Source organism: Parasteatoda tepidariorum, chromosome 5 (genome assembly GCF_043381705.1).
Source record: "Parasteatoda tepidariorum isolate YZ-2023 chromosome 5, CAS_Ptep_4.0, whole genome shotgun sequence".
Classification (NCBI taxonomy): domain Eukaryota; kingdom Metazoa; phylum Arthropoda; class Arachnida; order Araneae; family Theridiidae; genus Parasteatoda; species Parasteatoda tepidariorum.
This window is the reverse complement of record NC_092208.1, coordinates 35,468,594-35,483,127: the sequence shown is the minus strand read 5'-3', so window position 1 is coordinate 35,483,127 and position 14,534 is coordinate 35,468,594. Positions and strand designations below refer to the sequence as shown.

Below are 14,534 nucleotides of genomic sequence, written 5' to 3'. Positions count from 1 at the left end.
TTGAAAAAAAAAAAAAAAGAAAAAAAAAAATACCAGACTCTACGATAAACGAGAAATCCGATCCCTTAGTAGTCCGAGCGTAGAAACATCTCTCGTATTTCTCCCGCTGCCTTGTTTAGTAGTACAAAGTTTGTGATATTTTTTATTTATTTATCTCCCACTGCGCAAGTTTGTGTTCGTTACGTCGGACTACAAAATTGATCCGTTCGGACGCCTTCTCGCTTCTAGGAGGTGTTTGGTGCAGTATATTTATTTCAACTTAGATCAGGGTGCGAAATTCCCACTCGCCAGCTCGCCATTTGCGATCAAATGATTAAGGTTGGCAATTAAGTTTCGTTTTTTAAAATGTTTTATTTTAAAATTGAACTTTATGCACTTAGATTATTATGCCTCCGTAAAACGGAAAGTATAGGTGATTTGATATCAAGTGAATGAATTTTCATTCTATTTAGAACAAAAAATACTTTATCACCCCCACTTTTCACTTTCAAACCCTTACTTCTGGAAACATTAAAACTTTAAGAACATTTTATTTTAATTTAAAATTATTAATACTGTAAATTATCTCGATTTTCAAATTTATATTTTTTTATGCTCTAGGTCACCAAAACGTTCATCTGTTACCATTTTAAGACTTGCTCTTATTTCTCTTGAATGGTAAATAGTGGCGAGTAAAGCTTTTAGTTCGACTAATGTCTTTGAAACTGAAATTTCATGCCCTGACTTAGATGTAAACATGTGAGCCACAGAGGCTCAGGGGATAGAGCGTTCACCTTCCAATAAGGTGAACCTGGTTCGAATCCCAGGTATGGCTGGTGAATACGAATCTGCATCCGGCTTGCAACCCCAGTGTTGACGTGAAATATCCTCCGTGGTAGACGGATCATGCGTTAGAGTCCCTTTGCCGTCAGGCTAACCATGGGAGGTTCTCGAGGTCTTCCTTTCCATGTAGCGCAAATGCAGGTCAGTTCCATCAAAAAGTCCTCCACGAAGGTAAATTTCTCCCAATACTTGATCTAGGAGTTCCCTTGTCTTCTGGATTGGGTTCAAAATTACAAGGTTGTGGTGTAAAATATTAGTAGTTGTAAATCCAAAAATTGGATCGGTTTTTCAACGACTGTTATAAAATAAAATATATCGTGATCTGCGACGGAATAATCGCCAGGCAACTTCCAAGCAGTGCCCCAAAAGAAACTTAAAAAAAAAAAGAAAAGAAAAAAGAATCAGAAGAGCTCCAACTTGAAGAGTAACTTGTAGCTACTATTAGGCCTATGCATTTTTTTTTCTTCCTAAAAGACAAAATTTCAAATTTTAAATCTATTTGGCGCATTGTTGGTTGTAGTTGGCACCACAGATCACGATACAGAAATATCCCCTTATTTTCTGATCATGATGCAATGTGTTTTTTTTTTCCTGCAGTGACTCAGCTTTCAAAGGATTAGAGGCTTCACTGCATAACCTGAATTTGAAAGGGACAGGACAAATCCAGATGCCCAACGCAGTCAAACAACTCTCGGAACTCTCCTTCCTGGACATCTCTCAAAACAAGTTCGCTCAGCTTTTACCGGATGAATTCCAGAACCTCAAACAACTGACCGCCTTGACACTCGAAAGAAATATGGTCAGCTACGTTGACCCTCGAGCATTCAATGGCCTCAATGGAACACTCAGTTCACTTTCCTTACTCAACAACAAAATTGAGGAATTTCCAACTTTGGCCATCAGACCACTCGCTCAACTGAGGGTGAGTTTGAGAAAATTGAATCATTAGACGATTCATTCATGATTTTTTAAGCTATATATTTTCTAAATAATTGAGTGATATATTCTTGAATATTTAATGATATTCTTTGAATCATTAAAGTAATAAGAAGGTAAAGTTGTATTTTCTTTCATATTTAACAATTTTAACTTATATTTTGGCATTTAAAGTAAAAGAAGGGTAATTTTAAATTGTATAACTGTCAATCAATAATAGATTTTAGAATAATAAATTATATATTCCTAGATCATTAAATAGTACATTTTGAAGCATTAATTGGTGTCTTTTCAAATCATTTAATGATATATTTTGAGTCATTAAATTGTATAGTTTGAATCATTAAATGGTATATTATGTGAAATAAATTGTACAGTGAAGTATTTCCGTAACAGCACACTGTGGGCTAGATAGGTAATGGAGGTTAAGGCTCCGCATTTTCGTGACCAATGTAATGATAATGATAATGTGATCAGCAATGTGTACAGGCCGCCTTTACTTTTTAAACAAGCTGTCACAACTTAGATCTTAGAACATTATGTGATACATTTTTGTCTCATTATATGATATATCCTTAAATTTTTAAACGATATATTCTTGAACCATTGATACAATGCTAAATCATCAAATGATATATTTTTGATTCGTTAAATTATGTACTCTTAAATTATTAAATAACATGAAATGGTTCAAATTCATTGATTCTAATCACTAATTAAATGTTGTGTATTAATTTTGATTCGAATTACTCATTTAGTTACTTTAATTAAATAATTTATTAGTTTATTTTTTTCACCAATCAATTACTACCTTAAGCACCCAAATATTAGTATTTAATTTTTAAATTCCTATTCATAATAATTTAAAATGTGTTGATGTATATAAGAGAAGCAATTTTCCAATAGGAAGATCTTCATTAACTATTCCATCACAAAGCTACTAAAAATAAAAGATAAAAACACTTGCAACCTTTCTGAATTCCTTCTATTTTTGCACATTTGAAAATTAGTTGTATAAAAGAAGCAGATTTTTCAGTACCTAACTTTTTACTAAATGCTACATTACACTACAAACCAAAAGTATTCCGTGCAGTACTGAATGTAACGTTTCTAAAACATAGCTTCGAAGTATTTCCTTGGTTACAGAAACGTAACTAAGTAACTTCCTTGTTGATTGTCCAAGTAATAACAAAGAGCAGAAACATAATAGAAAACTTTAAATCGTACATTAAAACATGGCAAAAAGCTAACAATTACTAAACTTTACACATGTATGTTTACAAAAAGCTATTTAAAATCATACTGATTACAGATGTGGTCATAAGACCATTCGCAATATTTCTGAATTTCCATTAATACACATTTTATCTGCGTTGACATACTATACAGAAGCTATATATTAATAGATAATTTTCTATAACTAATTTGCCGCATTGCTGATGAAGGTATATAGCTAATGCAAAATCAAGCAGCTATATTTTTAATGTTATATTTCTAGGGATTTCAATGCTTAATGATATGAGTTATTTATTTCGATAACTGCTTTCAATACAAAATAACTTGATTTGTTTTGATTTCTCTTAATTAATTTTTGCTCCTGCTGAAAAGTATTTTTAATGCTGTTTTTACTACTGCAGCTATTAAATAATGATGTTTTTTACCCCCCAAAAAATGAACCGAAGTGTGTTGAAGGAAGTGCGGTAATTTGATGGGCAATTGACCATTAACAGCTTCGTGTTGACAGTTCACATCAAAAGTGTGACGAGGTCTTTAACACCTGTTCGTCATCTACTGTTTTTAGAGGCTGTTTCTTAGGTGGTTAAGAAATCACATTAAAATTCTGTATGTTGCGACTTTTCCTAATGTATGGCACTACACAGATGAGATATTTTAAGGTTGTTGTCGCCAAATGTTTCAGAAAAATTCTTTCTTCATATTTTTCTGGTTGTTGATATTCTGATGCTGTTGCCGTCTAATGTTATAGAATGAGAAAGTGGTTTCTTCATATTTTTCAGGATTATTAGTACATGTATATTAGGTCAGATTATTAATATTTTAAGGTTGTTTGTTGTCCAATGTTAAAGAGTAGAAAAGGCTATAACTCTTGCTCACAGTTTTTAATATTTATCTAGAGTAATCTCTTGGAAAAATATGGTGCTGTTTATCAGCACAATATTTTAGAAGGCTAAATTTAATCGCATATTTTTTCTGATGTTTGGCGAACTGTAAACGCTTGGCGAGCTGGGTAGTGGTAATTTCGCTCCCTGATGTAGAATTCTCAGATACTTTAAAACAACGTTAAACCTAAGTGGAAACGTATGAATTTTATAAGAGTAATTATTTTTTATTTGGTTTTTTCTCCCTTTTTGTTTACACAAAATGCAAAATGCTCCTATACCACAGTTTGTAAGCTAAAATAAGAAAACAAGTTCAAATTTTATTCCAAAACAAGAGTTCAAAATTGAAAACAATTCGAACAATATGTCATGCATAAATATCTTTGCTCAAAAGACTGTGTCCAAAAGAATACAGCACACGCAACTGGGTACTTGCATTTCGAAAAGAAGAATACATGATTAGCCCCAACCATGTGATTTAAATCAGATTTTATTGGATACTTGTAAGCAACGTCCCACGTCTGTGCAGGGGTGAAAGCGAGACGGAAAAGAGGAAAGGCTGGTAGTAAAACCATTTCACTTATAAGTAGTTTCCGGGAGGAGTTAACTTATTATTTTTAAAACTATTCAACAATATTTACTCTATCCTTGGAATATAGGCAGTTTCGTATATAGACTAAAATTATAAAAGAAATCTTGATAGTTACAGATATTTTATTTTTCTGGAAAAAAATGCTAAAATGGAATGTCTTTCTTGCCAGTTTTTGCACTTTTCCGTCTTGCTATATAAGGGCTTTCAGCCATGCGTCTGTGTTGAACCTGGTTGGCTTCTAAATCTAAGAATGCTACGTTTTATCCACAATGACATCACTTGCAGATATTCAATTCTAAAAATTTAATAAACTTTATCAATAATATTTAAAGCAAAAAAAATTCGTGCTTTAAAATATGTTTTTAATTAAAATAAGATGCATCAAGACAATTTTTAAGATACAAATTATTTTGCCACAATAAGAAGCAAGTTTTGCAGTGTTTTAAGTCAGATTTTAAGACAGATTTTCACAATGAAAACTCTACATTATACTAACAAAAAAACCTGCTCAACGTTGCACTATAATAGCGTTACTTTAAGCCGTAATACAGCACCAATAGGATACAACAAGGTGTTAAAGTAAGCCGTATTCTTTTCAAGTTGAACAGTAATAACGAATAATAAAGTTAAAGAAGCGCGATAATATGGTACAATTTAACACCATATTGAAATAGCAGCAAATTTGAACCATATTGTGGTTCAATATACTCCAAAATTGCACCATAATATGGAACCTTGAACTGTAATACGAAGCTAATGGGATACAATAAGGTAATAAATTAAACCGTATTTCTGTTCAAGTTGAGATGCAGCAACGAGTAATAGAGTTGTCGAAGCACGATAATATGGTTCAATGTAATAACATATTGAGATAACAGCAAATTTGGACAGTGTTGTGGTTCAATACACTTCAAAATCTCTAACAATGTACTAGACCAAAAACAAAGGTGAACTTAAAACGGAAACTTTTAATTTATTATTGGGTAATCTAGGTTTTGATTAATCAGATTTTAAAAGAAATGTTTGATAATAGGACCATTCAACGACAATTTCGCTGACTTTTCGTTATTTTGATTTTTATATTAAAAAATCTATCGGATGCTGATTGGTCGTCAGATTTCCGTTGAAAAGTTATTTCGAATTACAGATTTCCTTAAGCAAGTATAACCAATAGAGTAAATGACACTACATCAGTTATAATATTTACGAGATAACGTAGTAACAATCTGTTTTCCAAGATATGAGTTAGAGCCCCTGTCGGTTACAGGTGTTCAATTTCTTTTCTTCTATTTAAATTATGTTTCTTCTATTTAAATTTCATGAAATCAATATTCGCACTAAATAAAATCCATTATTCTTACAATACAATATGCATTTTCAAAAAAGTAATGAGCTTAATTATGAAAGTACCTGAAAATAATGTAGTTCATGTTTGTCCGGCTTCTATTTCAATTATAGTATTTAAAGAATTTATTTACTTTTAAATACAATCGAATGGTTTGTAAGATTACTTACTGAATGTAGCCTTGAATGAATTATTCTTAATTTTATATGTTTTTTACAAAACAATACCATTTTATATTTATTATTAACTGTCAATTTGTTACTATGGAATTGTCCAATGCTATACGAAAAGAAATAATTATTTGCTACTTCATTTAAGTGTCACATGATGCACTCAATCTAACTAATTTTATACGAAAAGAAATAATTGTTTGCTACTTCATTTAAACATTAGCTAATGAATTCAATCTAATCAATTTTTGCTGAAAGAAATAATTGTTTGCTACTTCATTTATACATTACCTAATGCTCTCAATCTGAACAATTTTATGCTAAGATAAATAATTCTTTGCTACCTTGTTTATACACTACCTAATGCACTCAATCTAATTAATCTTATACTAAAAAAAATTGTTTGCTATACTTCATTTATACGTCACATAATGCATTCAATCTAACCAATTTAATACGAAAAGAAATAATTGTTTGCTACTTTATTTACGCATTAAAAAAATAATTGTTTGTTAGTTTATTCATACATCACATAATGACCTCAATCTAACCAATTTTATACGTAAAGAAATAATTGTTTACTACTTTATTTATACACTACCTAATGCATTCAATCTAATTAATTTTATACCTAAAGAAATAACTGTCTGCTATTACACTTATACATTACCTAATACACTCAATCTGAACAATTTTATACTAAAGTAAATAATTCTTTGCTACTTTGTTTATACATTACATAATGCACTTAATATAACCAATCTTATACTAAAAGAAATTGTTTGTTGTACTTCATTTTTACATCACATAATGCATTCAATCTAATCAATTTAATATGAAAAGAAATAATTGTTTGCTACTTCATTTATACATTAAAAAAAATAATTGTTTGGTAGTTTATTTATACATCACATAATGCACTCTAACCAATTTAAAAACTGAAAGAAATAATTGTTTGCTACTTTATTTATACCCTACCCAATGCATTCAATTTAATTAATTTTATACTAAAAGAAATAATTGTTTGCTGCTTTATTTATGCATTACATAATACACTCAATCTGACCAATTTTATACAACAACAAAAAATTGTTTGCTATTTCATTTATAGATTACATTAAGCATTTAATTTAACCAAGTATTCCTAAAATATGCAGGGATACGGGATAAGCAGTAACTTCATTCTTATCCGGCGTATCTCTGACAAAAGTGTAGTCAAGGTTCATGCCAAGCTATTTACTTAACCATTACCTTCTGTGAGAGAAGAGCTGAATACATATACTTTAATGGCTTTACCTTTAGTAAATATTTACTCTCGTAACTTTGCCACACACTTTAGTTGCCCCTATGTCTTAATGGAAAAGTGTAACATTTTTCCATCTTTAATGGGACCTTGAACTATCAAAGTGAATGGTAAGATTGCTAAAGGGTCTCATTACTCTCCCTTTTATTGTTGTGACAGAGATGGTGACTTAGATAAGGTGCAAATTTCTTAGGTGTTTGTTTAAAGTGGTGCAAGTACTCGATTCGCAGAGGGACTTGCACCACTTTGTCTCAAGTACAAATTTTGAGGGTTATTGTGCTTACTACCATTAGGATCTCTATGTGAGGTCAAGGCACTTTATCAGTTCAAGACTATAAATTCTTCAAAGATAAATTGAAGAACTGGAGTTTATAAGTTTCAGTTGTGATTGACGTAACAAATTTGATAAAGAAAAAACAAACGATTTTTACAAACTTACAAGAAATCAAAATAGTCTATACGTAAAGAACAAATTATTCCCTTCATATTATTCAAAATTATTTCAAATCGAAAAAATTAATTATTTGCAGTTTTCGATTATGAAATAAATAAATAAAAATAAAATAAGAATAAAATAAATAAATAATTAATAATAAATATTAATAATAATAATAAATATTAATAATAGATACAATTAATTAATTAAATTCAAAAATATTTATTCTACTTACAATTCAATTTTCTTTTCTTTCATAAATGACATTGAATAATAGATTTAACACGTGGATTATTTTTACATTTACCAACTAAAACCGACTAAAAACTAAATAAACTAAAACCTACTAAGAACGAAACTACACCAACTGAAATCAATGAAATAGTTAATTAACCAACTATAAGAGTTAATTTTGTATCGAAATCAAAATACTTTTGAAAAAAAGCGTAATACATCAGTCTAGCATCAAAACAATCATTCCATTGTAGAGGAATTTTTGAGTGAACCATGGTTCCGTTTTTATAAATAATAAAAGAGTGACCATGAAATTGAGCTTTTAGTGAACATGAAAACTTTACAAGGCCATTCCATTAGATTTAAAACTATAACTTTTAAGTAGCAACCATTGAGATTTTCCACTTTAGTTACCGAGCTTGAGGGGTAGGAGCCATGTACTGGCGTAGTTGCTCAATGCAGGATGTTCTGTAAGGAACACCCTTAAAATATATTTTTGGAATCCTTAACAGAAAATAAAGTGGATGAGGTCACAAATTATTATTTAAGAAAGAAAGAAACAAAGTTGCTACCAAAATGTATCTATCACTAGTGAGAAAAACGACAAACTAAAAAACAACAAAATCTGTTTTATTGCTGGTAAATCTTGGAAATGTTTCGAACAATTGTCATTCAACTTCTATCTGTTTCCTCGACATTTAAATGGGTTTTGATGCTTTCAGTTATGCCTTTCACAGAAGGATTTATTATATTTTAATAGCGTTTTCGTATTTTTTTCTTCCTTAAATATTAATTGAGACCCCTAATTATAATATACTCTCTGGTCCTCTTTCTTGACATTATTTTAAAAAAGAATCTTAGCTTCAGTGCCCGTGGTACTACAGCCCGACTTTCTGACTCATTTTAATAATTTAAGTTTAGTTCAAAATTTGGATTTATAACATTTTTATTGAAAAATACTCTTTATTTAGGTTTTAGACATGGGATTCAATAGAATGAAAATGATTCCAGAAGATGCTTTCATTGGAAACCAACTTCTTACACTCCTGGCCTTAGATGGAAATCCATTAAGTACATTGACAGAAACATCATTCACACATCTCAACTCAACTCTACGAGGTCTTAGTGTTGGAGGTAAGGTTAAATAGAAGGATATTATTAAGCATAAATACCATGGATAGAATCGGAAAGGGCAACAACCTAATCCTCAAAATGGTTGGAAAATGTCGTCTAAGTCCATAAATGATGCCACGCTTTTTTATTTTCCAATATTTTTGAACCCTTCGTTTTCTTTGTCACACTTCACCTTACCCTCTTCGCTACCCATTTCCTGACACACGTCACGCTATATTACATCAACTGTATTATACATATTATACCACCTATATACTATAGTATACTATATACCTACCACATACAATAGCACCTCAGAAACTAAACACAGGTGTGGATGGTTGACGGAATGTAAACAAAAACAAGCTTCCTAAAACCGGAAGAAGTTTAGAGAACTTCCGGTGTATCCCTCCGCCTATGTTATGTTTACTAGGTGATGTGTGAACAAGCTTAGTGTTCTAGGAAGTTCTATTATTGTGATACTTGTCATTTATGGATTGCACGTAATTATGTTTTATTATAAAAACACATTTTTATTTGTAATTGGCGTGTTTTTAAAGCAACTGGGCACGTGCAACTCGAGAAGAAGATGATGGCTGATACGCGGAGACGTGACCTATTACCTCAGCGCCAGCTGATCGCTTATAAACAAGATGACATGTTAAAGTCAAGCTAAGTTTCTCCACATAAGTTAGAATGTTAATTGATGTGAAGGTAATTAAATACAATACACCGTATCGCACGTCGAATTTATAAAAATATTATTGTTTCTCTTCTAGGTCTTTTACTTAACTAAGATTTATGATTTATTTATGTATTTTACATAACTATGATATATTTTTGTTTTGTGCACCTGGCAACTTCGATGCATAATTAGTTTATGCTCTACATGACTTCGTGCCTGTCTTTTTGTGAAGTACGAAATATATAGTGAAAGAATTGAAATCTTTTTGAAAGAATATAAAATGTGTTACTTAAGAGAACTAATACTTCACGGGCATGGCCTACTTTATTATGCCCATTTATGCACGTTAGTCATTGTTTTTTGCTTTCGCATACTTTATAATATAAACCTTTATGCTAAGTTTTATTGGTGGAACTGAATACCATGCTTGGGGATATGCCGGCAAAATTACTTAGTAACCATTCTGTATTGTTTTAAGGAAAACAAAATGAACGAAGAAAATTTACTTTAGGTTACATGGTAAAAGTCTCGTTAAGTCTATTTCGATTTGTGTGGTCGTGTATTCAGAGTTCGAAGTGTTTTATTCCATTTCAAAAATAATGAATCCATAAACCACATTTAAGAAACAGACGGCAGGGAGAAAAAAAAAGATTCCATAAATATTTCCATCCAAAGGAGCACACGTAACATGTCACCCTAAGTTATGTGACAAAAGAAAAATTAGAATATTCCACGTCGCTGTGCTCTCTGTAGCGCGGGATTATAAATCAAGCCGGCCTTCCGAATCCTCCAAGACATTGGCTTCTGATTCTTCAGCGTAGAACACCTGTTCAGAATCGACCTTCTCTGTGACACCTGCTTTTTTTTGTCGTCAGCTCCCTTCTGCTACCCGCACTCTAACTTCAGCCATGCTTATGAAATGGCTCTTTGATTTTTTTTTTCTTTTTTTTTCATACTGTAAAGGTAAGAGAGTTTAACTTCCAACAATAAGCAGGAGCATATGGAACAAAAATTTATGACAAATGCGTGCATTTTATAGATGGTTATTTCTTATACACGATGCCTGAATCTCTCGTAATATACTCATCAATGGAGCAGAGAGATGGGGAAAGGGGGATTAAGAACTTTTTTTTTCGAGATTTTCCCAAGATTTGGACTTTTTTTTTCTCCTCCAGAATGCTAAAGAAGTGATATTAAATAAATCTTGTGTTTTCTTTCTTTGCTGTTTAACGACATTAAATTGGTGTTTCTTTTCTCCTTTTTTTCCGTTTTATTGTAAATCTAACTTAAGATTTATTTAACATAATAAAATTCTTTGTCGACAGACAACGTCCATGAATAATAGAACAGTTTGTTGCAATTAAAGTTAATAAATTCGAAATATTTTGCAGTTATTTTCTTTGTTTTGAGATAATGCCGAAATTAGCGTGTCATGTTGGAATGAGCTAGTCAAAAAGAAGAAATAGCCTCATGTTTTCATTTGTTGGAAGAAAATTGAAGAAATATGTTAAAACGTGATTAGATAGATGCAGTGCGAGCAGGGTTTATCTTATTCTTTTCTCCTTTTTTCAGAAATAAAGCCGCCATTCGAAATTTAGTATTTGCAAGTAGAATAATAAATAAATAAATAAATTTTATTGCTTACAAAATTCATACAAAAAATAGTTGTTAATAACTAGCATTACTATTTAATTTAATGATTAAAAAAATTTAATCTATAGGTGTAGAAATTTGTTCGTCTGCTTAAAAAATGTAATTTTTGATCATTAAATCCAGAATTTGGAGCAAATTTACAGAAAATATCTCAAGAAAGAAAACTACGTCATTTTCAATTTTTTTTTACAATTTTTATTTAATCTCTTCAATGAACAGAATTAATATGGTATTTTAGAAGCAAGTTCTTAAAGTAGCAAAGTAATTTTTATTCTCAATTAAGTATAAATCAGGACATGAACTTTTTTAAATGTACTCTTGCCAAACTAAACTTTTTGCTTACTACTTTCACAAACAATATGAGCAGTTTTTAAGACAGATGTACACTGACTGAGCAAAACTCATGGGATACCCACCTAATATCTGGTCGGGCCCCCTCTGGCCCAGCGGAGTGCAGCGGTACGGCGTGGAAGTGAGTCTGCAAGGCTCTGGAACACGTCCGGAGGTAGTTGGCACCACACATCCTGCAGAGCGGTAGCCGATTTTGGCCTGTTCGTGGGTTGAGGATTCAATGCCCTGAGCCTGACGTCGAGGGCATCCCAGATATGTTCAATGGGGTTCATATCAGGTGGTACAGTCGTGGTGGTTCAGTCGTTGGATCTCACCTGCATGCTCGTCGTACCAGGCACGGACGATATTGGCGCGATGTGGGGCTGCATTGTCATCTTGATACACAGCAATGTTATCAGGGTGTTGAAACATGACAAAAGGGTGGAGATGGTCTCCAAGCAGCTGAAGATACCGCTGACCAGTCAATGTGGCATCCAGGACGACCAGGGGGCCCATTCCATGCCACGAAAATGCACCCCACACCATGACTGATAGGCCACCGGCCTGGACTGTGCCCACTTGGCATGCTGGATGCATCGCTTCGTGCTGTGTGCGCCACTCACGGTGCCTCCCATCAGCATGGAACAGTTGATAACGTGATTCGTCAGACCAGATCACGTTACGCCACTGTTGCAGTGTCCATCCGTGGTAATTGGTGGTAAATGCGCGCCGAATTGTCCGATGACGCTGGGTTAGCAGTGGCACACGTGTGGGGCGACGGCTCTCATACCCGAGAACACGCATGTTCCGACGAATTGCCCACTGGGACACGTCTCTATCACGGCCAGTGTTGAATTCAGCCCTGATTTGTTGCACATTTGCTCTCCTCTCTCGAGTTACCACTCGTCTCAGGTTTCGCCTGTCTCGGTCATTTAGGGCCTGTGAACGCCCGGTATGATGTCTGTTGTGGACTGTGACACCCTCATTCACCCATTCTCGGTAAACTCTCGATACGGTTGACCTTGGAATGCCGAATTCCTGAACCACTTCCGAAATGGAATGTCCCATGCGTCGGGCACCCACAACCATGCTGCGTTGTAAGTCCGTCAACTCACGACGACGTTGCATTTTACCTGATCACTCACACAGTCACTTCAAGCAATGTCTAACACACAACTGAGACCGCCGCGGAGGCCACCAGGTGGCGTTGGTCACAGGTGCTGTCCATCCACAAATCAGAGCCCTGCTATCCCATGAGTTTTGCTCAGTCAGTGTAGTATAATGAATTATTTTAGAGACCAAAACCATAAAAATGGAACTATAACATAAAAATATAGACTGAAAAATGGGAGCATATTTTTGTAAAGTAATAATAATAATAAGTTAAAATAACTCTGCCATAACATATCAATGGCTTTTATATCGTCCATTTATCATGAAACGTTGTTAAAATAAAAAAATATATAAACAAAAATTAAAATATCAGAAATGTTCTCATACTCTTACTCTTAATAAGATATAAGTTGTTTACTGTTATCTTTCGACGCGAAGATACCACCCGCCAATTGTAGCTGCAATGTTAATCCTGTAATTCTGTTTCTTTATGAGTCTAATTCTGTTACTTATTTCCCAGCAATAAATATTCGGTCAGCAATGGCGAGCTGATAAATGGAAAAACCGTGCCATGGGATAAAGAATTGCACTTTTAAAATAAATCGAAGTTTTGATGTTATTGTTATAAAAAAAACTTATGTTCACAAGTTTCGAAACTTTGGTAGCAGCTTAGAGAATATAAGTTGATTGCGTATAGGAGTGAAGAGAAAGTTTATTGATAGGGTGGACTTAGCATACGCAACATGACTTGGCTTATTTATTGATGTTGCTATTAAAAATAACTTATATTGACAGATTTCGAAACTTTTGTAGCAACTTAGAGAATACGTTGTTTACGTATTGGAGTAGAAAAGGGGCTTATTGATAGGGTAGACTTAGTATACGCAACATGAATTAGTTTATTTATAGATGTTGTTGTTATTAAAAATAAAATAAAAACTTATACTGACAGATTTCGAAACTTTGGTGGCAACTTAGAGAATACTTTGATAACGTATTGGAGTTGAGAAAAGAGCTTATTGATAGGGTAAACTTAGCATACGCAACGTGACTTAGTTTATTTATTTAATGTGTTATTACATGTTAAAGTTGGAAGTATAATTTTGAGGCAGCCTGTATGATAATAATTTCTTTCTTATGTGTCATTGCCGTAAAATAATAATTGCTTCCTCTTCGTTCATTCAGTATGTGTTACTCATAAGGTGAGTTAAAAAACCAGTCTGTTTTTTATTTTCCTGTCAAAATTTCCCGTAACGATATAATGAAATAAGTTATATGGATGTTTATAACTTTAAAATTGTTTTAACAATTTAAATTTCTTCAACCATGAAGATTTATTTTTATTCAACCTATTAAAAGTATTCCAAAAGAATATAATGTAAGAACAATTTGAATAACTATTTCTCATTCGAATTGAATTTTACGGCAAAAGTAGAATAATAAATAAATGGAATATTCATTTGGCCCTCAAATTTTTATTTGTCGTTAAAAGGTTTGCGCCATTTTAAATTTTTCAGGGAGATATCGATGTTTAAACTTTTGAAAAACGTTTATTACTCAAGAGTTCGACGATAAATGCTTTAGAATGAATTATTATAATTTTAATGTCCCTCATAAGGCTATGAACTAGACATGCCTAATAAAATAAGTATTTTTTTTTTTTTTTTTTTTAAGAAATGGGGTCT

At 32.5% G+C, this 14,534-nt stretch overlaps 1 protein-coding gene across 3 annotated transcripts in view; it reads left to right on the top strand.

Moving 5' to 3' along the window:
* The window catches only part of LOC107442886 (carboxypeptidase N subunit 2), a 96,174-nt gene that overhangs the window by 75,296 nt on the left and 6,344 nt on the right, over positions 1–14,534 (top strand). For all 3 annotated transcript variants that reach the window (XM_016056561.4, XM_071181279.1, XM_043042784.2), the window contains 2 exons: positions 1,420–1,744; positions 8,927–9,089. In XM_016056561.4, coding sequence (XP_015912047.2) covers positions 1,420–1,744; positions 8,927–9,089 — 488 coding nt within the window. The remainder of the gene's footprint in view (positions 1–1,419; positions 1,745–8,926; positions 9,090–14,534) is intronic.